The 26,674-nt window shown below is 37.3% G+C and overlaps 1 protein-coding gene across 5 annotated transcripts in view; it reads left to right on the top strand.

Annotated features, from left to right (window-relative positions):
- Positions 1-26,674, top strand: part of SCUBE1 (signal peptide, CUB domain and EGF like domain containing 1) — a 201,842-nt gene that overhangs the window by 84,608 nt on the left and 90,560 nt on the right. For all 5 annotated transcript variants that reach the window (XM_015869913.3, XM_015869923.3, XM_015869916.3 and 2 more), the window contains exons 5-6: positions 17,871-17,996; positions 24,383-24,499. In XM_015869913.3, coding sequence (XP_015725399.2) covers positions 17,871-17,996; positions 24,383-24,499 — 243 coding nt within the window. The remainder of the gene's footprint in view (positions 1-17,870; positions 17,997-24,382; positions 24,500-26,674) is intronic.

A 26,674-nucleotide genomic window follows, 5' to 3' on the forward strand; every position in this document is an offset into this window, starting at 1 on the left:
AGATGTAACTGGTTTGGAGATTTCTGGAAAGTGATATTTTTGTAATGAGAACTGGCATTTAGAATTGGTAACTTCACTGACTTTATGATGAGGACAACACTGTTTAGCTTGGTTCAGTTCTCTTGTCTTCTGAAAACTTTTGAAGATGTTGAAAATAGGCAATTATCAGGAAGCAGTCTAAGCAGTGCTATTAAGTTAGGTATAAGGTATGTTTCATATTTTGACTTTTCCCTCTGATACTGTTTGTATAACACTTTGTGTCGCTGCATGGTGTAGGAATGAGTTTATCCCTATTCCCACTAAAATAAAATTTAGCATATGGGAGCCTTTGAATTTGTCCAATAGGGTAAGAAATTACTTAACCATTCAGTTTTAAATGTCAAAAAGTTGTTATAGAACCAAAGATGTCAATATTGATGTAAATTAAATATTCTATTGAAAATAGATCTGCTCATGCTTTCTCTTTAAAAGATGCCTTTGCAACAGGCATCATTAAAAAAATATGTGTCACAATTTGTCTAAAATAAACTATATCAGATTATCAGTCCTTGTCACAATTTTCAGTGACAACAATAATTGTACAGCATGACAATAAAAATATTGGTGTATCATTTACATAGAAGCAGTTGCCACGTTCATCATTCTGCATGCAGGTAGCATGTTTTGTTATACTGTCTTCAAAGAACAATCCTGTAAATTTTCTCTCCATTACATTTGGCAGTTTTTTCCTACATTTTCATTCAGGAATTTCTCTATTCTTCTAAGGTGGCTTGTGACCAGTGGTGACAAAAATTTTTAACCTTTTTTTTTTTTTTTTTCCTGACATTAATGTCTTGAGATCCTTGAAACTAAGTCAATGATAATTATCTTTTTCATGACCCTTTCCTAGTTACTCCCTTAATAAGGAAATAAGATTACTCTTTGCTTGTAATAGGGTTTCTGGTGATTGTTGCATTATGCAGTTACTTCTGAACCAAAAAGCTCTTGCGACATCATTAATTCCATGTAAAGAGCAATGACTCTTCTGAACTATCAGTCTTCAATTACTCAGTGTTTCATGAAAAACAATACTTTTAAGTATAAATGTCAGTTAGGCTTTGTACTGTGTTCTGCTTGTCACAAAATACTATTTATTTATGTGGTTCTGGGATTTTACCTATCATTAATTTGATTCCTTATTATTTCTTCACTGACATTTGTAAAACTTGCATGCAAGACTGAAGATGTGGAAGGCAAATCAGGGTCAAAAGTATAGCAACTCTCACTACTTACGAAATCTGGCAATTACCATCATGGGTAAAAAATAAATTACACTGGCTGCCAATAACAACTGGTGGCTGCTTTCACAACAATAAATGGAAAAATCTCTGACCTTTGGCACATGACATGGAATTGGAGTTGGAAACTCAGTAGCATCAATGTGTAGAAGCAACATTATAAACAGTGTAAAATGGTTCACTAGTGCTGGAAGGCTTGCTGGTTTTTTTGGCTGTGGTAGCATAAATTACGGTTATTAGATGTGCCAGACCTATAAATTTGCATGTCTTGAATTTGGAAGGCAAGGTCATAAATGCAGCTTCACAGAAGTACTGCAGGCACAGGGAAAAGATGAAGGCTTCCTGCCCCTCTGAGGGGGTTAGGAGTGTTGTCTTGGTGTTGCTTTCTGACACCCACAACTTGGCGTGTCTTCTTCATTCTTTTTTGTTGAATAAGTTCTCCACAAAAACTTAGGGTACTGCTTCTGATCCAGTAAACATAAACATCCTAAATAGCACTGTTTTCCTCTTTGGTTGGCCATGTGAAATAGCTGGTGTTTGTTGTGCAAATGTTTGGTTTAATTCAGATTGTGATACCGTGTCATTTCTTGAAAATTTGAAGCCAGACTTCAGTGATGTTCTTCATCTCCTTTATTGTTTCAATGAGACTGGAAAGAAACATCAGTGATACTCAGGAATACATAGCATCAATGAAAATTACAAACAACCCACACCCTATGTCTGCAGGTCCACTGATTTTTTTATTTTTTTTTCTGAGTTATGGTGGCAACCCAGCTAATTACGGCTTTTTTCTTTTTTTTGGTAGAAAAAGAAACATTGTTTAACATACAAGTATCTTAATTTCATAAGCACAGAGAAATGATAATCTCATCCACTATAGCATATGGAGACTAGAACTTCTGCTCTTGTATGTATTACTAAACATGAGTTTGCCCAGTACTTTGCTTCTGACCGTATACCATTTCCACTGTTATGCTTTGCTGGATATTGATAATGGTGGCCCTTATGCCAGTGGTAGAGAGGAATGATCATAATATTTCCTTGGTCTGATGTCACCCCACAAGCAGCTTGGTTAAAGAGGCTTGTGGTGGGGAAGACTGTAGTAGATGGAAGATGCCTGCTCACTAAGCTCTATTAAAGAGGCTAATAACACTTACGGTCTCAAGCCAAGATCTTCAGCGGTATGCAAGCAACTTTAATATAGTCATTGAGGAACATGGAATGAAAGTGATAGGTACTTTTTTTCAGGTAGACCTGTTGGCTGTACCTGTTGACTCCCCTATCTGCCCTAATTTCCATTCATTTTTCCATTATGTCACTTTTTTTCCATGGTTACTCCAGACATTATCACTCATGTCTTAGCATTATTACTTATATCTTCTTACGGACTTCTGTCCACATCCTCTGACTTGGTTGCAAGGGCTGACTGATCCTTCACACTTGTCTTGGCCTCTGTCTCCTTGTTTTGCTTTTTCCAGAGAACCAATCCCTTATTTACTTCTGCAGTCTGCCCATCTACTTCAGAGTATTTATTTTTCTCTAAGCCAAGGATCTGGCAAGTTCATTACCAAAGATTTGTCACAAAAAGTCTCCTCTATTGTTTAAGTTGTGATGAAAGCAGAGCTGTAGGGTATACTTCCAACTCTTGTTGTAGCCAGAAGTATTCCACTAAATCTCTTCATTGCTGCATTTGGAAATGATTAAGAAATACTCTTCTAATTGAAATATAGCAGATGTGCTCTCATTCATGGAGAAATGGTGATGATGCAAAGAAGGATGCATTGTTGTGGAGGATGTGAAAACAATTAAATTTGCAATTGTGATGTGGCATGATGTAGCTTGCACTTTAAGGGTAGTTTGCAACATTATAAGTCTTACTTGTTCTAAATAGCCTCAAAGGCATGCTCTTGGGTTCACCTTCAGGTTTCCATTTTAATTCCCTAAAAAGGAATGAGTGTTCTCTTTTGTAAAGCACTGTTTGTGTTTCAGATACCTTAGCACAGGGGAGCTAAATTAAAGTTTTTACATTTCCTTTGCTTTTCTTCTGCCAAATGTTATAATTTTACACAATAGCATGGAAGAAGTTTTACCTAAGGATTCAGTGGAATGTTAAAGAGAACAATTTAGGTCATAGATGACTCTTCTAACGAATTTAGTTTTTTTCTTAATTACTGCTGAGGGAGAATAATATTGTAAGCAATGGCATGTGTTGTTTCTTTTTTAAATGTTTCAGACTCTTCTTTTTCTTCAGAATAAGAATTAAAGAAGATTTTCTCAGACCTGTGTAAGAACACTTAAGTGTTTGCACTGATGTGACCCTTAGATATTGCATGCATTCTGTGAGGAATTATAAGCAATTAAAATTACTAGCATCCTTGCAGTAACAGAGACAGTTAAGATACTGTTGCTTAACAAAACACATGTACACTTTCAATAACTTAAGTGTATAAACTTCCAATGGCCTTTAAGGTATCTCAGAGGAGTTCAGGGAACCCTTACCAATTAATCAAAAGCATTGGCTTGTTGTGTTGACAATCATGCAGAAGAGGGAACTGCAGTTCAACTTTGAGCCTATTGAGCCCACTCAGGAAATTAAAAAAGCAGAAATTTTCTTTCTAAGTCTTAGGCAAGCTGGAAGGGAAAGGATTCCTAACATTTTCTTCCAATAACTTGTCTTCCTAGGATGTCAGAGGTAGCTGGTAACGTCGTTTGGATGCTGAGAAACAGATTCTACTTTTTGTAGTAGTATTGTTAACACGCAAGTATTATCTCTCACTTTAGAGAAGCAGTGATAGTGAGAAGTCAAAGGACAACACAAGACAATAATGAGTTCAGGAAAAGAATGCAGTGTCTCTTCCTAACTAGCTTGGAGATTCCATCATAAATAAATATGGATAAGTTGGTTTTTGGCTTCAGAGTTTGGAATTTCATAGTTACACTAAATTCATTTTACTGCTTTTAACTTGATTACAATTGTGAGCGCTGTGTCTTTGCTGTTATTGACCCCAGCAACCCTTTGGTCTAACTTTGCAGAGCATCTGTGTCTAAGCTTACCACCCCCTATTCTTATCTCCAAATCATGTGCTAGAGCTACCTTTAAAATTTGTGACACCTTTCTTCATTTCCTCCACACTTCTCTTTTACTTATATTCCTTTTGTTACTGAAATATGAGGAGAAGGAAGAAATAGATTTTTCCAAACACCATCCTCAATCTCTAACTCTAGCATAGGTATGCAGAGAAAGATCTGAATGATACAAACAAGCCATCACACTGTATGTTGATTCTCACTAGAAAACACCAAGGAGGACATTTAGAGCTCTTGTTTGTACATTGTGTAGCAGAATCAGGACAAAAGTATCATATTTCAGAGGGGGGTTCCTGGTCAAAAGTGATATGAAACTTAAAAGTCCCTGCAGTCAAATCTTTCTTTGAAGGCTCTGTTGCTTATTAATTGGCTTCATGTATAAGTGTATCTACTGTTTTGCTTTAACCTTTGAGGTTTTAAACTTAATGGTGTTTTACAACTGTTTAATAACACGTCTACTGTTGAAATCCTCCTTTCCACTACTTGGTTCAAAATCAGAATAGATTCCTGTTATTTTATTACATATGGAGCCAAACTTTCCCAGCACAGTCAACTTCAACCAGCTGGCCTGAAATGTATATTGATTCTGTTACTAATATAGTTGCTTTTGATACATATCTTTTGGGTGAATGGGTAGGTTTCTTTAAATTTAATTGCAGCAGATGTTTCTTTGGGCTTTTTTTCCTCTCATTTTGCTCTGGATTTTAGTTGTTTTTTATCTTGGAAAGGTACATGAAAGGGAAATCCTTGTATAGTCAAATGTTTGTTTTACCATCTAAAGCTTGCAAAGAGTCCTTAGCCTGGTCTGATTTCTTCTTAAAGAGCTGTAATTATTCATGGAATGGAGAAAAAAAAAAAAAAGAAAAAGAAAAAGAAAAAAAAAAGCTTTTGTCACTAATAGGCTTCTTGGTGCTTCTTGTAACAGTCTTTATTATTCTTTTCTACATAATTTTCTATTGATGAGGTGAAAAAAGGCTTCCTCTGCTGTTTAGAGAGAAAAGGTAATTGTTCTTTTTTCACATCTACCAATGCTTGTTGCTTTCCTATGTGTTTAAAGGACAAGGATGCAGAAATGATGTTATTGATGGCATCACCATGGCAACAGTTCTTTAGAATAACACATTCTTGCATTGTTATTCTGCACACACACACAAAAAAAGGGGGACTCTCTTTTAAGCAGAAACAGATTGTGCCCCTTTTAAATGTACCCATGAACTTTGCTTTTCTGAAGATTTACAGACTGCTTTGGGGCAGAAAGGATTCTGATATCGTTTACCTCTCTGTGTACATCACATTATGGTGTTTAAAAAAAAACAATTTGAAAAAGCCAATGGTTTAAAGAGACACAGTATGGGAAGGATACATAAACATTTCTTTGATCAGAAAGACAAAACAAAAACTTGAAAGAATTTTGAAATTTATGAGCTCTAGCACCTGACCCACTACATAGTCGATCAAAAGACAGAGGAGAATGCAGAGATGCTGAACAACCTGAGCTTTTTATGTCAGTTATATAGTTAGAGCAATTCTCCAGATAGTTTTGCTTTGATATCAGCTACTCATTATATTTTAAGACATTTTGATAGGAAATCTAACAGCACACTTACAAGGCTGTTTGTGGACATATGTTTTGCCTTTTATGTTCGGTGTCCACAGGAATCAGTAGTGTTACTAATGTAGAATTGTAGGAGCAATTACATTTTCTAAGGCATAGTATTATTTTACTCTTTCTTGACTTGACTTCAGTTCTGACTTGGGTTACTTCATTTCCCTGACAGTCATCAGAGATATATATGTGTGCGTGTGTGTGTTTATTTAAAATATGTATATATTGAAATTGGAGAAATATCTGTAATCCATTCTGTACTCTGTGGTGCGCATCTACTGCTTTGACTTCTTCTAAAGAGAAGTTGTTTTTTGCACATCAGTGGTATTTGTAAGGGAGCTGCACAAACACTGAGGTTTGCACCCAGGAAATACTTGAGTTGTATGTGAACGTATTACTTAAATGTACTCACAATCCCATTCTGAGGAGAAACTGTAGTTGGAAAAATAGCTTCTGAAATGCTGTCAACAGAATAATTGAATCCTTAGAGTTGAAATAGACCTTTGAGGGCTATTAAGTCCAACTCCCCTGCAATTAACAGGGGCCCCACAGTTAGATCAAGTTGCCCAGAGTCTGATCCAGCCTCACCTTGAAAATATCCAACTAAGAGCAACCAAGGCCACTAATTTTTTTTTACTGTCAAGAAGTTGACAGTACTGTGAAGTAAATGGAATGATAGCACAGCTACATATGGATTTTGCTTCACATTGGGCTTTCTAGATCTGAACAGGATTACAGAAAACTGAATGTGAGAACTCCTTTGTTTTATATTCCTTATCTTTGGGAAGCTTTATTCCTTGACATGTAGGTCAGTGTTTTATTTTGTAAGGAACAAAATCAATAGCAAGAATAGCTTTGGATTTGGGTCATTTTTAGCCCTAAAAATAGAGAGAGGCCTGATGTTAGGTAATCATTCTGTCTGTAAACTGTTATTACCTGTAGAGCAGTGGTGGATGGCCTTCATTCTTTGAACAGTATCTTTGTAGGTTTAAATAGATTGTATATAAATGCATGTGCACTTGTAGCATTATACATAATTATATTATGAATATAAAACATGACATATATTGTAGTACTTAGACTTGCATATTTTACATTTTATAACTATATATAGTATTTTTCATTTTGCAAATGAGTTCTGCTTTGTTGTTGATATAAAAGGAGTAAAAAGAAAATTTGTATGTTTTCAGCTTTTTTCCAGTCATCAACATGAAATATTTAAAAATGTCTTCAAGTGTTCTGTTCATGGCAATAAATAATATTACTAAAATAGCAAGACTGGTATCAGACTTCTTTGGAACATCTTCAGAAAACATTGTCTTATTTGAGGGTGTATTATGCCTCAAAGATAGTGCCTATAAAGTCAAGGGCACAGGAGATGGCTACTTCCCTGAGTAAGAATTTAAGAGTTGTGAATATATTTCCTAGTGAGGAACAGTTGTTGCTGAAATCATTCTTCCACTTGGGATTTTTAATATAAACCTCACACACATCCAACACGTTTGTCATCAATTGGTTCCATGCAGAGAAAAACATCTTAGTTAAAATTGAATAGGAACCCAGAATAAGAATCTGTTTCATCCTGCTGCTTTATGAGGATTATTTACTTCACAGCTTTCTTAAATAGCAGAACCTGAAAATCAACTTGTGAACTATCTTGTATTGCTTTCAAAGGTGCTGATCAAGCACATTTATTTTATATTTTATGTGGTGTTTCAAGAAGTTACAAAATTTTTCTTGGAAGAATTTGGAATGTGAAGGAGTTCCTGCGAAGAGAAATGCTCCTGAAATATTTACTGCTAGTCTGCCTATCTGAATACATGCTATATGCTTTGAAATAACACCTTTGGATTATTTATTTTTCAATTATTTATTAGAATTATTTCTTTCTGGAAACCAAGACTGTCTCATGTCTACTCTTCAAATTTCAGAATAAAAAAAATAAAAAAATAAAAAAAATAGAAGGTATTAGGCTTCCCATGATCTCATTTCTTTTCTTGTTTGATTATTTATCTTGTTTTCTTGATTACTGTTTTATTACTGAAGAACTAAAAACTTTGCAATATCTTTTTGGTAAGTTTGGTAGTAGGTAGAAAAACTTTGTTTAAAAACTGAGTTTTCTTGTGACCAAGGAGGAAAAAAAAATAATCATTTTGATGTTGTTCTAATGCTCTACACCCTTAGGCTGTTATAACCAGTGTTTAGGTTGTTTTTTTATACCTAGAGAAAGCATTTAGAAAACAGTGCAGTTTTTGTATCTTCATTATGTTATCAGGCCCGAAGACCAGGATTATAAAAAATAACCTGGGAGCTTTTCATTTCTGAGACATGCTGGGCAGAGTAGATGTTGAAAAAGACTGAAAGAATTTGTTTCGCCAGAATAGCAGCAGTACAAGTTCCTTGATCTCTTTTGATGAATTGTCTTTGAGATAAACCGATAAACCACATCTATGTGTGAGAAGGTAAATATACTTGGTTTCCCCATGGAGACTATTGGAAAGGGTTTCAGTGAGCAGCAGCTACTGTTAGTAGCTCTACAATGTGGGAAACAGAGTTTGCCAAACTTTTTGCAGATGATCCACCTAAGTCATCACACAATCACAGTAGTCAGTCTCAGCCAACCTGGGTTGGATTTCAGCATGCCCATGGGAATTACTGTCATCTTTGGCGATTTTTGAATCTATTTCTTTTCCATACATGTCTTTTTTTTTCTACTAAATTAACCTTGGACCCTTAATTCACTTAATCTTTCTGTTCTCTTGTCTGAAAGTACCTTTCCAGAATTGCAGTCTTTGCCTTGACCACTGAAAGAATGAAGTTGTATTTCTGACATCTATTCTTAAACCTTAATATAAAACCTCTCTTGAGGGCTGGATGACAGATTTGGTTTTCCTTGCTGCCACTCGGAGCAGGAGCGTTTTGTCAGATATCAGACTGCAAGCCTGCCTGATGAAGATGGTGTCTCCAGGCATGTTTTATATCCAAACTAGAAACACATGTAATTGCTAAACAAACTTGAGCTCGTTTATTTTGTAATATATCAGCAGCTGTTTTCTTGTACAATATCCAGAATTTATCCAGCCAACCTACTTAATAGGGTAGAATTTTGCTTCCTTGGGTCAGTTTGCCTACTTCATTTAGCTTTTGTTTCAACCTTTTTGAGCTGCAGTCACTAAAACAACTGGTTTTTCTCTAAAGCTTTAGGTAGAACCTACCAACTTATTTCAGAAATGAAGGCGGAAAGAAAGTTCTATGTTCCTTTGCCTAACAATATGAATAATGTACCCCATGGTTTAAGTTATTTATATTTCTGACATACTTTATACAAGGTTTCTCATTTAGTTGCAGTGGCCTGTCTGTTCCTAGATGGATGCCTTGTATCCATTATGTTATCATCATCTGAGGGAGAGCAGCCACCCTGATCAGTTAATTTCATCTTCTGCTTTCTTAATGAAGAGAGAAAATCTTGGTTATTGTTCTTATCTGAATACAGGGAAAAAAAATACTCCCTTTTAAGATGAGAGCATCTTGGGTTCTCACTGGGTAGCCAAGCTCATCAGATATTCTTTACTGCCCAGAAGAAAAGGCCCTTATTTATGAGCCAGAAATGTCCATAAGGTCTGATGAAGCTGTGCAGCAGAAAGGTGAAGGTCAGATCCAGGCTGTTGAAAAACAGTCCTTTGGCTTCCATGGAGCCATTATCTGACCATATGTATTTGCTGACAGTAATTGGCTTGGTTAGACAAATGTTGATTTTCATTGCTCTGAATCATGCAAGATACTTGAGTTAAAAGGCCAAAGCAGGAATGCTTTATGTAGTATTGTGTAAATGGGGAGCTACTTTCCACAAGCCAGCAGGGAAGTTAACTGTATACTTATTTTGGATAGTCAACCATATATCAGTATATATATGGCCAAAACTTATATGCATAAGTAACATTTGGCTTGAAACAGCTGTCTTGCACTTCTAACATCATGTTCGTGTCTTAATCAGGAACAAGCTGTGTTTGTCCAGAAGCTGGAAAGAAATTTTTTCTATCAGTCTTCTAAATGACTTGGGCTTTGAGTGTTTCATTGCAGTCGTACTTTTTGTTGTAGTGCTTTTATTTCTTGTATAAAATTTTATAAACAAAAAAAAGAGGAATAAAAATATTTCAATAATTCAGTAAACAGCTAAAATAAGATCGTCTGTTTCATCTTCTTTCATTTCTTTGTGGCTAAAGATATTTCCCTCTTTCTGGTGCCAGTCATTGAGAGAATGACCAGAAGTACATTCCTCATTACATTTTCTTTGTTACACATTATAATGATCATATTTATATAGTATTACTATATTTTGCTTTGATACCTGTTTATTTCCATGAAAGCTACAATAGATGCAAGAGTCACAGTTGCACTATTTGATAGTGTTTTTTAGCTGAAAACATGCTCTACTTTTCAACGTAGTCACCACCATTAGCTACGCATTAGCCATGCATCTTCACCAACAGTGAATGAGAGCTTACAGGCTTCGGACATTAACAGAAAAATAAAATCTGTACCAGCTGTGCATGGGCATGTGGAATGTAGCTTGTCTTTTATGTCACCATTGCTGCTGTTGAAACACACTTCCCAGTGCCTTAGTGTGCTCACATCCACTGTTTGGTGTCCATAGACATTCAGTGGGCACTGATGAAGGTCAGTGGGTGCTGTTCTTCTGCATGGAGGCATTCAGTGACACCTCTCTGCTTTGTACACACTTCCATATCAGGTGCCATTTTGTAAGTCCCTCTGCTGCCATTTGTCACACAGCCACAGATTGTAATGGAATGTTGGTGGGAAGGTTCACTTCTTCTGCCACGCTTCCAGCATCCACCTCTGCCATCATGGGTCAATACAATAAAATGGCAGGCACTATTTCCGGAGTGACTCTCATAATACATACAGATATAGTTGAACTGTAACAACTGAACCTCATACACTTCATTACTATCGTTCCTTAAAAGAGCAGTTCTCTAACCCATACCTGACATTACTGATGATCACTAGTAGCAGTTTCATAGCACCACGAATCCCCTACTTCAGCAAAACTAATTATCCATTATAATTAAGATGGATGGAAAGAAACTGACAACAACGATTACCTGTTTTTGTTCAAAATATTTATTTCTTGTTTTAAATTCAGGGCATGTTAATAAAAGGTATGTACAACAATAAATAAACCACTCTATCTTATCTGACTCCAGCAATAAAGTGGCTTCCGTATAAGTTATTTTTAGTGTATTTTAACTCCCATAGCAGCTATTAGAATTCAAATTCTGTGTGAATTATGTAAATTGTTTACAACTTCATTATTTTTATAAGATTAATTTTTTTTTTTATTAAATGAGTACAACTGTAGTAGAAGATTTTACTATGTACCTACTGCTAAAATTAAAATATGCACAAAAGCAGAGAATCCACTTTTGTAGTTTTGGGGATTGCATATAAATGCTGCACAGCTAATGTATATGTTGATGTGTTTATATGGACTAAGTTATTGTGTGGGTTAAGAGTACTTATTTTTTTGTGGTACCTTATTTTTTTAAACCACATTCAGTACATTTACTCTGGTAATACCTTCAAAGTTATTCCTTTGTTATATTGTTAGCACAATTCAGAGTAGTCATTTTCAGTTTGTGTTTGGAACCAGCAGGGTTATTTGGAACTTATCTAAAAATTAAAAAAAAAGCAGCAAAACATAAAAAAAAACAAAACAGAATGCATAGAAAGTAAAAGTATGACAACAGAGAGGGCAATAGATTATGGGCAGCAGAGTAAAACAATGTCTAGGAGTCTCGATTAACACTGTTCTCATTTTAATGAGAAATAATGGCTGATCAGCATATTGGTTGTCACAGTCAGCCTGATTTAAGCACTTTCAGAGCCACTGAACTGCAAACATTTTTTAGAGCTTGACACAGTGGGGAGGTCATTGTATGAGGCTGAACATTTTGCAGAACAGCACTATTAGGAGATCTGCGATAATAAGTGGCAGACTGGATTAAGGTAGTAGACTCACACCCAAATCTCTCTAAGGCCAAAAAAAAAAAAAAAAAGTGTAGATAGAGTGCAAGTCCTATGACAGTGTCTGCCACCCTTCCCTGAACAATCCTTTGTAACTGAAAGCCAGGAAAAAAGAAAAATGCAATATGAGAGGTTCTCTAGTCATATCTAAAATACCTAGAGGGGGTTTAATTTAATTAGTGTTTTTCTTTTGTAAGTGGTGTTTTTCATCCTGTTTGTAATGTATTTTCCTCTGGATTCTCTTTTGCTGTCTTTTGTAAGGTTTGCACAGTTTTTGTTTTACTTTGTGTGCCCCGGTGGCGCAGTGGTAGGAATGCTGCCTTGCAACACCGGGGCCCGGGGTTCGAATCCCTCTGTGGCGCAAGTGGTAGAAGTGCCGCTCTGCTACACAGAGGCTCGAATCCCGGGGGTTGGACTTGATGATCTCTAAGGTCCCTTCCAACCCGCACGAGACTATGATACTATGATACTATCTGTTGGTACTTTCAAAGAGAACACGTGGTTTTGTACAAGGCTCTAAAGATTACTTGAGTAGTGGCATGTGAAATTAAGATATGGCTTTAATTCACAATTAACATTAAAAAGCTATAAACTTTTAAAATACTTTTTAAAAATTATTTTTAATATCGGGGCAATAAAGGATATTGTTGGTGTTCAGACTTCTTTTATCAATGTTTAGTCTTTCCCTTGATTTGAGAACTATGTTTTCTTACTTAAGTAACTTAAGTTGGAAGGCAGGGATGCCATCCAGAGGATGAAGCCTTGAAGGCTTGAGAGCTGGGCCCATGTGGACCTCATGACATTCAACAAGGCCATGTGTAAGGTCGTGCAGCTGGGTAAGGGCAATCACAAGCATGGATATGGGCTGTGTGGAAAATGAATTCAGAGCAGCCCTGAGGAAAAAGATCTGGTGGATGAAAACATCAGCATGAGGTGACAATGCGCACTTGCAGCCCAGAAGACCAGCTGTATTCCGGGCTGCATTGAAAAGAGTGTGGACAGCAGGACAAGGGAGTTGATTGCTCCCCTTTGCTCTGTCCTACTGAGGCTCCATTTGAAGTACTGCTTCCAGGCTTGGGGTCCCCAGCGCAAAAAAGATGTGAAGCTGCTGGAGTGGGTCCAAGAAGTCCGCAAGGATGCTCAGTGGGCTGGAGCACCTTTCTTGCAAAGGAGGGCTGAGAGAGTTAGGGTTGTTCACCTTGGCAAAGGCTTCAGAGGGTCCTCTTTACAGCCTTCCAATACCTAGAGGAGGCCTCCATGAAGGATGGGGAGGGATCGTTTACCAGGGTGTATAGTGAAAGGACAGTGGGTAAGAGTTTTAAAGTAAAAGAGAGGAAAATTAGATTAGATGTTACGAAGAAATTCTTTATTCATAGCATGGCATAGGCTGCCTAGAGAAGTTGCAGGTATCCCATCTGTAGAGGAGTTTAAGGGCAGGTTGGATGGGGCCCTGGGAGTCCTGATCTAGTGAGTGGTAGCCATGCCTACAGCATGGGGATCGAACTGGATGGTCTCCAAGGTTCCTTCCAGCCCAGGCTGTTCTGTGATTCTATGAAAGCTGTGTAGTAAATATGTCTGCAAATATGTCCTGGTCAAGAATAGAGCAATAGATATGTTGTCTGTTATTTAATCCCAGCTGTGCAGCACATTGGGGTAAAACTGCTGTGAGTATAATAAGGCACTGCCTTGGGAAAGGCTAGAATAATTCTATAGATATGTCCACTCTCTACCATAGTCCTGCACTGCATTGATCAGCTATATAAAGGAGCAATGTATGAGTCATGGAGTGCATCCTATGGAGCAGTGGCTATCTCCTGACTTGTGGCTGATGGTGATTAAGAGAAAAGTTTCCAAACACATTTGAATGAGAAATAGAATTTCCGCTATCGTGTTTTTTACCTGGAGGATTAATTTTCTCTCATCTCTGCAAATCAAGTTTTTTGCCTTGATCGGGCCATTCTTTGTAAGTTAGCTCTTTGAGTTTTTGAAAAGCACTGAAATGCAAATGGAAAGTTTCACCGTGGATGAGCTTCGGAAAAATAGCAGTGTTATATTTCATCAGAAAAAAAACTTCAGCTTTCTGAAATACTGGTTCTCAGGTTTAGCTCTATCTGATGAGTACCATAACTGAAACAACTAAGTAAATAACTGAAATATTCTGATCTTACACACAGATAGTAGTATAAAAATCTGCTTTGCTTTTTACTTTAGATTCAAAATGCAATAATTCTGATCCTAGCCTTCTCTGTATAATCTTAGCAGCGTAGAGTTTCTGGCTTATGATTTTAACAGCGGCAGATGTTCAGTATCTGTAGGTAAACACCAAAAATCATCTGCTTCATTATAATTCTGGGCCGTTAAATATCTTCTCTCATCTGTCTAATTCCTCTCATTGCCTCAGCAGTATGACTCAGCCAGGCATGTACTATCTTTCCCAGATTCTTTTCTGAACACAGCATAATGTGCAGGAATACTGTTTGTCAAACACATTGTGTTTGAAAATCTTTATTGGTAGAAGGGGAGGGAATGAGATTATAAAATGCCTCTAAACCTTCAGTTATGTGGTTCCCAGCTTTCTTATATTCGTTCATCAAATAAAACAGTCGCACCTCACTTTTATGTATAGTACCATATAGTACAGTAAAATTTGTATTATGTGTACTATCTGACTGTTCTCAACATTTATGTTCAGTTAAAGTCTTTCAAGGTTCTGGATGCTTGCAGGATAGGTCTACAGTATATTGACTTTCTGTACCATAGGTCCTCTGCAGGAGGAGGAGTTCACATGTGGCACTGAAGAATTTGTTCAGCTTCCTATACATTAGGAATATCCTGTACCTGGCTGCTCGTCCATGGCCAGGGCACCCGAGGAGGAGCTCAGTGGGAGATGAGCTTCCTTAGTCCCACACAGGGAGCTCTCTCTTTGCTAGCAGTCAGGGTGGGGACAAATTTAGCCTTTTTCCATTTCTGCTCATGACTCATTCAGTGTACCCAGTCTCTTCAGACGTAAGAAGAAACAATCCATCTTTGTTAAGTAGATGACAGTAAGATCTCAGTCTTTAAGGCAGGTTTTGTGGTCCCGGTGTCTTAGATTACAGTACATGAGCCAGAATAAGCATGGTCCTGCGTAGAGCCAGGAGCTGCACTCAGTGATCCTTGTGGGTCCCTTCCAACTCAGGATATTCTGTGGTTCTATAATTTCTGTGTAGTATTTGATAAGTGTGAGACCAGCACAGAGGCAGTGTGTGGACATGCTGGAGGTGGCAGGTGTGCTTAAGTAACTTCTGTAAAAAGATTGTTTGTGCCTTTGGAAGCAAAAACCTTGCAGCCCTGATTAAAATTAATATATATATTAAAATCTACCTAGATATATTTATTATATATTGTCACTGTTTGTTTTACTTGAACATTTTACATTGGAGTTGTTGAGAAACTGGCCTAGAGTAGGAAAAGGTAGCCATGATACAAAGTGATAGATGAGCAGCTGCATCTACAGTGATGCTGTGTTCAAGAGTGTTTTGAGGAATACATGCAGTTTTCATAGTAAAGAGCTGAGCTGTTCTGTGAACTCTGTCAGTATACTCTGAGAGAATTTGTCTCTCCTTTCCAGGTCAGACACCCAAGGGTAAGTCTGGTAGGGCTTTATAATGCAAATTTAGCCTTCCTTCCTTCACACTAGCAGTGTTAGATGGTGTCCCACAAGGACTGAGTTCAAGATTTCTGTGAATGCGTGGGGTTTGAATTAACACAGCAATGAAAGGCTCTAAAAGCACGTTCAGTATCTGTATTGCTTATATGCTTTAGAAAGCCAAAAACAACCCAATCGTGATGAAGAGAAAGCTGATAGATACTGCTCCTTGGCTTTAACATTTTCAGGAATCCACTCCTGGCACTTGGATGTTTGTTGAACAACTGGAAGTATTGTTTATTGTAATCTGAGAGAAAAAGAGTAGTGTGTTTGTTGGAGATTGCTTATCTGTGTTATCCACCACAAGCATAATTGAGCTGACTAATAAATAGTGAAGAAACAAATCCAAACAAAATTGCTTACGTATGATCTTAAGTGATTGCATAATCTGAAAAATTGATTTTGTGTGTTAGAGAGTATACAGCATATTAATGGACAAATGAAAATGCACTAGGCAGTAACAACCATTACATTTATTCATAAAGCAAATAACAGTAAGCTCAATAGAACACAGATAATCACCTGTTGGACAGATAACTTCCTGGAATACCCTAGGTTATACTTTGAATCCATTATATTTTCACAAAATAATAGAATATGGATACTGACTAGGGAAATTGTAGGTCCTACGTGTAGCAAAGACACCCTACATTCCATACTAGTACTTGCTGTATTTGCCCTAAAGGAAGTATATACTACTAGCCCTCACTACACCGCCAAATTTCACATTTCTCTGTCTTTTCCTTTTGAAATGGGAATTTTTATGAAGTTATAAACAAATACAGCCTATATATACTTTCCTGAGGTTCTTGTAAGTTCATTTCTCCAGCCTGTTGAGTCTCACTGACTGGCAGCACAACCCTGCAGCGTATCAGTCACTCCTTCTAGTTCTGTGTCATCAGCAGTCTTGCAGAGAGTATACTGCCACATCATCTGGATTAGGCATGCCCGGTCTGCAGCCTGTGGGCTGCTTGTAGCCTGGGACTGCTAGCAATACAGCCCCACAAGACTGTAAAGTTCTATCGTGGTTACATGATTTTTAGAGATATTTTTCATGAGTTAACTGCATGCAGCTTGAGTACAGGCTATGCAGGCAATGACAGAGAGATGTGGAGGGGTGCAGTGCAGTGCTGATTTTGCCTCTCGTGCCTGCCTCAGGACAGTCAAACTGAAAAGTGTGTGTATTGCATATTGCATGCATTTGTGCCATTTGGCAAGTAAAATACAGTGATTGTTGAGAAAAATATTTTGGAGGGCCACAAAGATGGTGAGGGGCCTGGAGTATCTCCCATACCAGAAAAGACTGAGTAACCTGGGTATGTTCAGCCTGGGAAGAACACTATGGGGGGATCCGATCAATGTTTATGAATGTCTAGAGGGAGGAGGGAGGTGAATGGATGAGGTCAGACTCTTCTCAATGGTGTGTAGAGAAAGGACAAGGAGCAGTAGTGTAAAACTCAGACATAGGAAGTTCCATGTGAACATGCATAAGAACTTCTTTACCACAAGGGTGACGGAGCACTGGAACAGGCTTTCCAGAGAGGTTGTGGAGTCTCCTTCCATGGAGATATTCAAGACCCATCTGGTCACTTACCTGTGTGATCTTCTGTATGGTACCTGCTTTAGCAGGAGGGTTGGACTTAACAGTATCTTAAGGTTCCTTCCAACCCCTGCAATTCTGTGATTTCAGCTTACCTACACATGTTTGTATCTATGAAGATACACCATTTATGTTATTAGACAGACATTTCAATTATCTTATTTAATTATTAAACTTGGGCAAATATAAAATTGCCAAAACGTTACCAATCAGTAAGTTTTCTGAATGCAGACTAGTAGAGTCTGCTAATAACAATGAAACACATGGTGTTAGGCATGACTTCTCCTTTGTGAATCTATGCTAAAAATGTAGATTATGATAATGTGTAAATATGTAATAGAGCTGTAGTTGATACCAGACACAGTTATTTTTTCCCTTATTACACTGTTTTTTGATTGCATGTGTCTTTTCATCTTCATTTCCCTTGTAACAAGAGCAGTGTCCAGATGCAAAATAAAAATTAAATGGCAATGAAACACTGCCTGTGTATAATTAATGTTGATTATTCTGCAATCTTATTTCAGTAGTGATGTTTTCCATTTTTCTTTTTTTTTTTTTCTTTTACAGAGGGTATGAACTGTATGAACAAAGATCATGGGTGTGCACACATCTGTCGGGAGACGCCCAAAGGTGGGGTTGCCTGTGAATGTAGGCCTGGCTTTGAACTTGCCAAAAACCAGAAGGACTGCAAATGTAGGTAGATGAAGATTAAATTTCAAATGCCCCCAAATGTCTTATTTTCTTCATTGTTGTTGTTTTCCAGAAGTCAAGAAATCAACTTTGTTTTGGACAAAGGTGATTTGTGATTTTAGTAATGTGTTTCTTCTGTCAACATTTTACTTGGAGTTGGGTAAGAGGGACTGGATAACAGAAGTTCAGCGGTGAGCTTCTCAGCAAAAATGCTGCCAACTTCTGTATCAACTGATGAATGAAAAAAGTGGTAGATCAGTTTAATCCAGGCTTTCCCTAAAAAGCAAAGCAAGAAAAAATGATGTGGAGGATTCTAGCTTTTGAAGGACCATCATGATGGATGCACTGATAAATCTGCTAATAGGTCTAATGATAAATATGTTACAGCTATCAAACTAATAGTGTTAATTTTTGTTTTTAAAGAATAGAAATGTTTATTGTAGTCTTGATTTTACTTCACGTGGGCTACTCTTCTTTTCTTGGTAGTACTCAACTATTTCATATGTACTGTTTTTAAATGGGAAACTCTGGGTGATGTATTCTAGAAGCTGAGATACTGACAACATTCATTAGCTCACAAAATTGGAAGCTAGAATTGTTCTGTACAGGTTAAAATAATTGGTACTCCTTAACACTTTCATCTGAAAGCTTCTGAAGTGAATAGGTTTCTTTCTTATGGCTGCAGTGAGTGTTAGATTTGACTCCAATTGCTTGCCTTTCTATCTGGTAGCTTTTTGAGGTACGAAAAATAAAAATTAAAAGAAATGAGAGTAGCAATGAAGCAACATAAACATATTGTGTGCTTTGCATAGGGCGAAGATTTTTGTGCTAGCCTTTCTTCTACTCCAGATTTTTTCTTCCTGAATTTTCCTCTGTTTAAGCGTGTTTAGATAACACTAATTCCAAAGTATGAATCCAAAAGAATCATCTTTGAATATAATCAAGAAATCCCACAGGACATTGTACAGCCTGATTGCTTTTCAGTACTTGTGAGGCTACACAAGGCAGAAAGCAAAAACAGAAAAATTGCCATTATGGTCATTCTTGTTTTTAATGTTTATTAGAAGCAAACACTGTGTGCTGTTAATTGTGGTGCTGCAATATCGTCTACATTGGTGAAGCTGGAGAGGATGTTTATTTATACTGTTTATTGTTTTTTTTCCACAAATTGGTACATTCCTTAGGAATCATGTTAATTCTTTCCCACAGTGAAATGGTGACAGAAGAATCAGGGCCTCTTCTGGAATGGTATTTCTAAATACTGTTCTGCCATTTAATAGAATGAAATACTTGAGTTAAGTCAATGCGCTGCGGTGTTCAAATTTTAGTTTGAATTATCTGAGATTTTTAAGGCCACAGATCTTGCTGCAGAATACACCAACCCCTGAACTCACAGCACATCATGCAAGTACCTTCCAGAGTGGTATTTAAAATAATTGTGCTTCTTGGCCTTCCGTATGCAAAGGTGCCTAAAACTGTACCCAGATAGCCTGGCGCAATAACTGTAAGATTGTAAATAGCTGTTTATCAAGATCTATTTCTAAAACAAAATCTTAGTATTTTAAGAAACTTTTCACAGCTAACCATTTCAGTGGCATTTACTTAAATCTTGAGCTTCTGCTTTGCAAGTACTAAGTATGTTGAAGGAGAGATGCTTGGCTCTTTTCAGGACAGACAGGGTCTGTTTCCTTGGTAAATACAGAGGGGTTCAGACTCATATTGCCTGATATAATCTAGTATAACTTTGTGTAAGGACATGGCAGATAACCATTATGTCACTAGAAGAATTTTGATCAACCGGCTTACAGTTGCATCAGAATACTTGGAGAGATTTTCAGAAGCCCTAAGTATTGGCCCCCAAATCTACTAATAAGGGGCATGTTTCTCAAAGGAAAAAAGTATGTGTGTTAATAGAAGCATGAAATCATAAAAAATAAACGGGCTGGCTCCGTTTTTTAAGCATGTGTTATGTAACTGTATCATTGCATGATACATGATTACTTATCACCTTATCATATAATTTCATACTAATAAGGCAATTGCTCTTGGTGTCTTGCTTCGTTCACGATGGACATTGCTCATTAACAAGGTTTTAGCTTGATAGTTTTCTTCATAGTGTCACCTTGTGCTTGCTGCACAATGTTTGAATTCTATCCTGAACATAAAATTTTCAATTTCCTCATGGATTTTACCATGATAATCATTGTAGTGATAGTCAGAGTGCTACTTAGGCATTGTTCATGTATTTTCAGAACTTTCTTGTGAAGTTAAGAAGTACTGTCCTGCCTATCTTACAAGTGGGAGAAATGCTAATGTCAAAGTTGTTTAGTAGTGACAGGTGATGAACAAGAAGTACTCAGAACACAGTTCTGCATTTACAGCATTTAGTAGGATCAAAGCCAAGCTCCCAACAGCTCCTTGCAGTGGAGAAGAATATAATATTTGTGATCTGTAGTAGATAAGATTCACGTACCTTGCCAAGCCCGAAGTAGGATTTCCATGTCAAGGGCAAAAATTAGAGTTTTACAGGGATCTATTCACCATCATCCTCTCTTGACAGTGAGACAGGGATTCTCCAGCTGTTTCCACAGACCTTGCTTTCCCAGTTATGCATTGAACACTTTGAATGAAACAGGAATGTTGTCTGCATTTGTCATTAAGGACATAAGCTATCACAACACTGTCTTATGTGCTGAAAGTCTGCTAATTTGTAGCTTTTGAATCCTTAATATTGCAACCTTAGTGGGTTTTTTAATGTAAATTTTCAACATGCATTTTCTCAGTTTCAAAAAACATCTTGTACACTATGCTAGAAAGCATTCAGAGAAGTGGTGTCAGTAAGCCATCTAGAAATACACTAGGCAGAATTGTACAGATTCAGACATAATTCCTCAGCAGAGCTGCATCCTCAAGATGCAAATCAGCAGTAAATGACCATTTTCTATGTACATAAGCTATTAGAATAATATTCTTTCTTAGTGATTCTCTTTGATACTTGCTTGAAGCAGAAACATGAGATTTTAGGAATATAAAATTTGTTTCCAGATAACATTGGAAATTACCTCCTCTTTCTTTACCTGTATCCATGACCGATTTCAGATCCTACTCATGAGTGTGGTAGCACTAGAATTTTTTTATAAACATTTTTTCCCTCAAACATGGACAAAACAAGGCACTTTTTTCTTAATTAGCTCTATTAATTTTGTTGAAACTTGACAAAGTGGGAAGAAAATGAAAGCAGATACATATATATGCAAGTTTTAACCTAAAATACGTAGTTCTGGCATAGTTATAAGCAAGTGAAATCTGAATCTTTTAATGAAGAATACTAAACCTTAACTACATCTATTTCTACCTGCTTTCTTTTGTCATAATGTTTAAGTGAGCAAGAGGGCTAGTGCTAAGTAATTTCAAGAATCTGGTCTAGTATGTTTGCAATAAAATGTTCTCCCACCTATGCCTGGTTTCAGCTTTTCAGCTTCTGCTGGCAGTTTCAGCTATTTGCTGTTAGTAGAAAGATCCCCAGAATGTTAAAAATGCAAGGCCGTGCTAAGAATAAATAGTGCAAACAATGTTGCTTTCATAGATTTATCACAAAGGAAGAGACACCCATTTGTGTAAATCGTACATTTAATGGCCAGATTAGTTAAAAATTGCTGCAGTTCATCTGGAATTGCAACATACTGGCTGAATCAATATGCTGGATAGCCATGTTATCATGTATTTATTACAAAAATGAAATTTCTTTTGCAGATTTGCAATACATTTGCAATATATTTCATCTACAAGCAGACATGAACAGGAAATCATTGTCTGAAGATTTTTGGGGGATCGAGTGAGGCTGAATTCTGGTTATCTTCTATCTTCCCGTTGTTTTAACATGGAAGATGTTAAACTACCCTGTGCAGCCTTTTCCATGCCCACCGCCCTGTGGTGCAGACTCTGTCCCTGACCCCCAGCTGCCCCTCCCCTGGCACAGCTCCATGCCGTTCCCTCGGGCCCTGTCGCTGTCACACAGAGCAGAGCTCAGCGCTGCCCCTCCACTCCCTGTGAGGAGCTGCAGCCGCCATCAGGCCTCCCCGCAGCTCCTCTGCTGTAAGCCAATTGCACAGAGTATTTCCCTCAAATATGGAAAAGCCGTGGGAAGATTTCACCTATTCAGAAATCTCTGTGTACTGTATATCCTAACTCAATTATCATGCCATAAAAGCTAAGAGAAGGAGTGCAGCACCTTGATTGTACTTAAGACGTGGTTGCTAAACCACTATTGTCCACCCATTTAATTGAAACTTGAAATTTGCAGGAACAGCATAAATCTTATGTTTATTTACAGAGTAGAACTGGAACTAGTGTTGCTGAAATTTTAGTGTACAGGAAAGCTATAAAACAAGCGTGTGATTCTGCAGGATGTGCTATTAACAGCATCAGAGTAGTGCAGTTTTTCATAGAAAAGCAGAGTAAGGAACATTCCCTTATATTATGAGAATCAGAGCAACTGCCTTAAGATACTTTTGTCTCTGCTAGTGGAGGTTTTTAGGCAAGGAATGCCAAAAATAATCCCTGCAGTCCAGTTGTTTAAAATACACAACTGGATGTTTATTGCACTTTAAAGTAGTTAATAAAAATACTGTTGGTTAGAAAGGTATTTAAATGTCTGGCGTAAACTGCACCTTCATGTTAATTTGTGATGGCAATGCAGTCCAACAGGAACAGAAATAATGAATCTCCAAGCAGTCCAAGAGGCATGCAGGGTCAAGGGGGAGGGGAGGACAGTTAAATGGAAATCACCTTATCCTGGCTTAGCTCTGCCAGTGTGCAGCCGTTACTCTGAAAATTGCAAGCAGCTGCTTTCTGTATCATGTACAGCTCCTGCCTGATCACATCCCAGACACAGCCAGCCAGAAGTGCAGCTCATATTTGCATTTGAGATGCAGCCAGCTGATTCCAACACTCTGCTAGTTCTCAACAAGGCTGCAAAACAGTATTTTTCACTTACCCCCAAATTAAGCAAAATGCGTTATGTTATGTTGCACACACCATGTGTCATAGAGAAGGAGCCATGAGAAAAGGATGTGTCAAGAACAATTGAGAATCTAAGAACAGATAAAAAGAAGTGAAAGAGGACAGGAATAGCATTGAGCAGTGAACCTCAATTTGGATTTGTAGATCCCTGATTTTAAAATCCTATTAACCATTATCTCAAGTTTACTGAATATTCCAATTTGTTGCCCTGGCTCTTGTATAAACTCTCATACCTAGAAGAAAATTCTGCTAAAGACCACTATGAACCAGTAGGAACTTCCTTCTGGTTAATAGGAGTCATTATTTCAATTACTGTAACTGTATCCAAATATCTAAGTCCTCTGAAATTTATAATACAACTGAATAATGATGGATTGAATTTCCCCTGTATCTGGCAATAGAAAAATGTCCATAAAGATCCTAGTGTACATTACCTGTACATAAAAAATAAATATTGAATTCAGTTTAGAACTGGTTCTTTTGGCATCAAGCTATGTGATTGTAAAAGATTAAATTAAACAGGGGCAAATTTGAACCATCGTATAACAGCTTAATATTTAAAAGCTATTTTGTCAGAAATTAAATCCATCATGTGACAAAAAAAAGAATTGAATCTTATTCTTGCTAACGTCAAAACTCTACCTGTCAGGAAAATATGCTTGCTTTTTTGTGTTTTTTCACCTGACAACATTTTAACTGCTGAAAGCAGTTTTGCCCTCTATGCTTGTAAGCAAAAGTAACCTCTCCATCTCTCTGTCCCTAGTTGAAGCCAAGTACATCACAAGGCCATACTTACACTGTATTTTTTTTGTCTCGGAGGAGAAAACTCCTGCATTGTTTTTAAGCATTCATCTACTTTAGAAGGACCAATAGATTTCAGGTCTTGTGTGATTCTGTTCTTGCTGTTTGATTTCTGCTTCCTCCATTTAGAAAGCAAAGAAGGAAAAGAGAAAGGCTGTATACAGACTTGAAAGTATGTCCATATTAGAGACTGCTCATTTCTTTATGCCATATGCATCACAGATAAGAAACATGAAGCTTTTAGGAAGAGATGAAATTGGTTGTCCACCTATGCTGAAATTACTAATAGAAATAGGCTATGGGAAAAGTAGCACATGCTTCTATTTTCTTTCTCTCATTTTCTTTGTTGTGTGGATCAAAAGTTGAGGCATGGGACAGGAGTGTGTCTAAGAGAATGGGGCTCAGGAAAAGTGTGGAATGCAAAACTGTAAATATAGATGTTATGTTGCTTTACGTCTTGGTTTGTTACTGCTCTTGTGTATTCTGAAAGGCCCTCAAGACTAATTGGTTTCATTGTCATTTTATTTATGTATACATATATACACATTCATTTGGGGCTTAACTAGTAACCTGTAACTATGGGAATGGAGGCTGCCAGCACACCTGTGATGACACTGATACTGGTCCTGTGTGTGGTTGTCATCAGAAGTATGCCCTGCATTCAGATGGACGAACCTGCATTGGTAAGTACTTCTCTGCAGCACGTTTTATTTCATATTCCTCATAGAATACATATGTGCACATATGTGTGTGTGTGTGAGAGCTTGTGTGCACGTGTGTGTTTGTATCTCACAGGAATTTAGCACCATTGCCAACAGCAGTTCCTAGCCACAGCGGCAACGCTACATACAGAAAGAAGCATTTGTGTGTGTCGTGTTAAAACATTTGTTAATGGAGTACCCCTTTGTTACTCTTTTGTAACTTGTTATTTATTTTCATAAGTCTAATGATTTTTATAATAATAAAGGTGTAAAGCTTTCATCATGAATGAAAGTTCAGCTCTTCTGTTCATTTTCACGGGTAAGACTTCCTTGCGTAAGTGAGGTGAGGAAGATGGCCTTCTTTTTCTAAGCTGCTATTGGGGAAAAAGAATTATTCATTGTGACATGCTTTCCTCCCTGTTGTATTTTATTTATTATTCTAAAATGTTTGGTACTTGTAGTCAATGTGCTTTCACTAAGATTATCAATAGGAAGAAGCTATTCAAGATACAAAGCATCTTGGGAGATGCTGTGCAAACATTTATGATTATAAAATGGATTATTTGCGTAACAGTTTCTTTCCACTCTTTGCATTTTTTTTTTAAACAAAAAGGGATAATTTTGCATAATACAAGTTAGAATTTGAAGATTCTTACATATCAAAACCCGAAATCGATAATAGATAAATGTTACTATCTTGCTGACTTTTTTTGTTGTTGGTTTAATTTCAGTTCCTTATTAAATCCTGGCGGTTCCCTGAGGTTAAAAAAAATGGGCATGTATTTATCATCTTTTCTCTCCTATGTCGTTATTGCAAGACGAAGCAGTTGATCTAAACCCCATGGAAATCTGTCAGTTATCTTTAATGTTCTCTTGGTCAGATCCATGGCATGAAACTTAGGGGCTGCACAGAGCCTCACTCGCTGCTGATGGGTTTGATTGAACAAATTCTGTGATGGGATGAGAGCTGTATTGGCAGGGGTGGAGCTGAACAAGGTTCAGCACTAGACTCTGCCTTGCTGTGTTATGCACAAGCTATGGCTCAGCTTGTGGGATCTTTCAGCCAGTACTTTTTGATTAACGCGGTGGGCTCAGTCTTACAGGCCCTCCCTGAAGTCTGTGGCAGTTCCTGATGAAGAGAATTTAGAACGAGGGCTTTAAGAGCAGCTTATATTGAATGAATAATTGATCTTCTGTTTCTTAGCATTCACTAATATCCTCAGATTGATGTTTTATATTGTCCAGCATGTAAAAATGGTTTCCAAAGTTGTGTACATTGCACCTGTTTTTCACTTTTTTTTCGCCATTTTTGTAATGTAATACATAGAACTCCATGTCACATTCCTTGGTCTTGTGATATAAGTCACATATTACTGCCTGTGCTGATTTTCTTCCCTCTAAGTAGTTCTTTCTCTTAGAATACTTTTTAATATTTTTATTTATTTCTTTATTTTACATTTTTATTCCTGCTTTCTGGTGATGGTTCCTGATTGCCTGTCTTGTCTGATAACTGACGTTCATTAATGATTTACAGAGTAAAATAAATAAAAACCTCAAACAAAAGCCTCTATTGCAGCCTGATCCCATCTAGAACTTGTTAAGAATGAAACAAAACAACTTCTTGTTACCACTCAACCATGTAGTGTTACCACAAACAAAACCTGCCAGCCTCCTCCTCCTCCTCACTTCAGTGATTCCAATGTTTGCTGTCTTCAGTGGTGTATATATTCCAGTCATCACTGCAAGAATGCAAACTTCTGCAATACCAGAGAAATACTTTTCTGACCCCTTGTCTAACATATTTTGTCCCTGTTTAACTTATCCTTTTATTTTTTATGTTTGCTGCATGTGAAAGTCCCCACCTGCACTTTGGTTTTTGCTCTTCTAATTCCTTCTCTGTATAAATCATTGTATTTACCAAGCTGCTTCTTCCTTACTGCTCTCCTGTATGATAAATCTTTATTTATATTTCACTTACTGATCATTTCTTCCCACACTTGTGACTGTTTCTGTGTATTTCTAATGAAGCATAACCAGGCTAAATCCTCATTATGCCGTCTGAAACTCTTACATATAGGATATCAGAGACTACCTTGTACAGTGACCTTTGCTGACATCGTCTTGCTTACTGCATGCTCATGAAATTACTAAACCCTG

Source organism: Coturnix japonica, chromosome 1 (genome assembly GCF_054131305.1).
Source record: "Coturnix japonica strain WE chromosome 1, WE-NBRP24, whole genome shotgun sequence".
In the NCBI taxonomy this organism is placed as follows: Eukaryota; Metazoa; Chordata; class Aves; order Galliformes; family Phasianidae; genus Coturnix; species Coturnix japonica.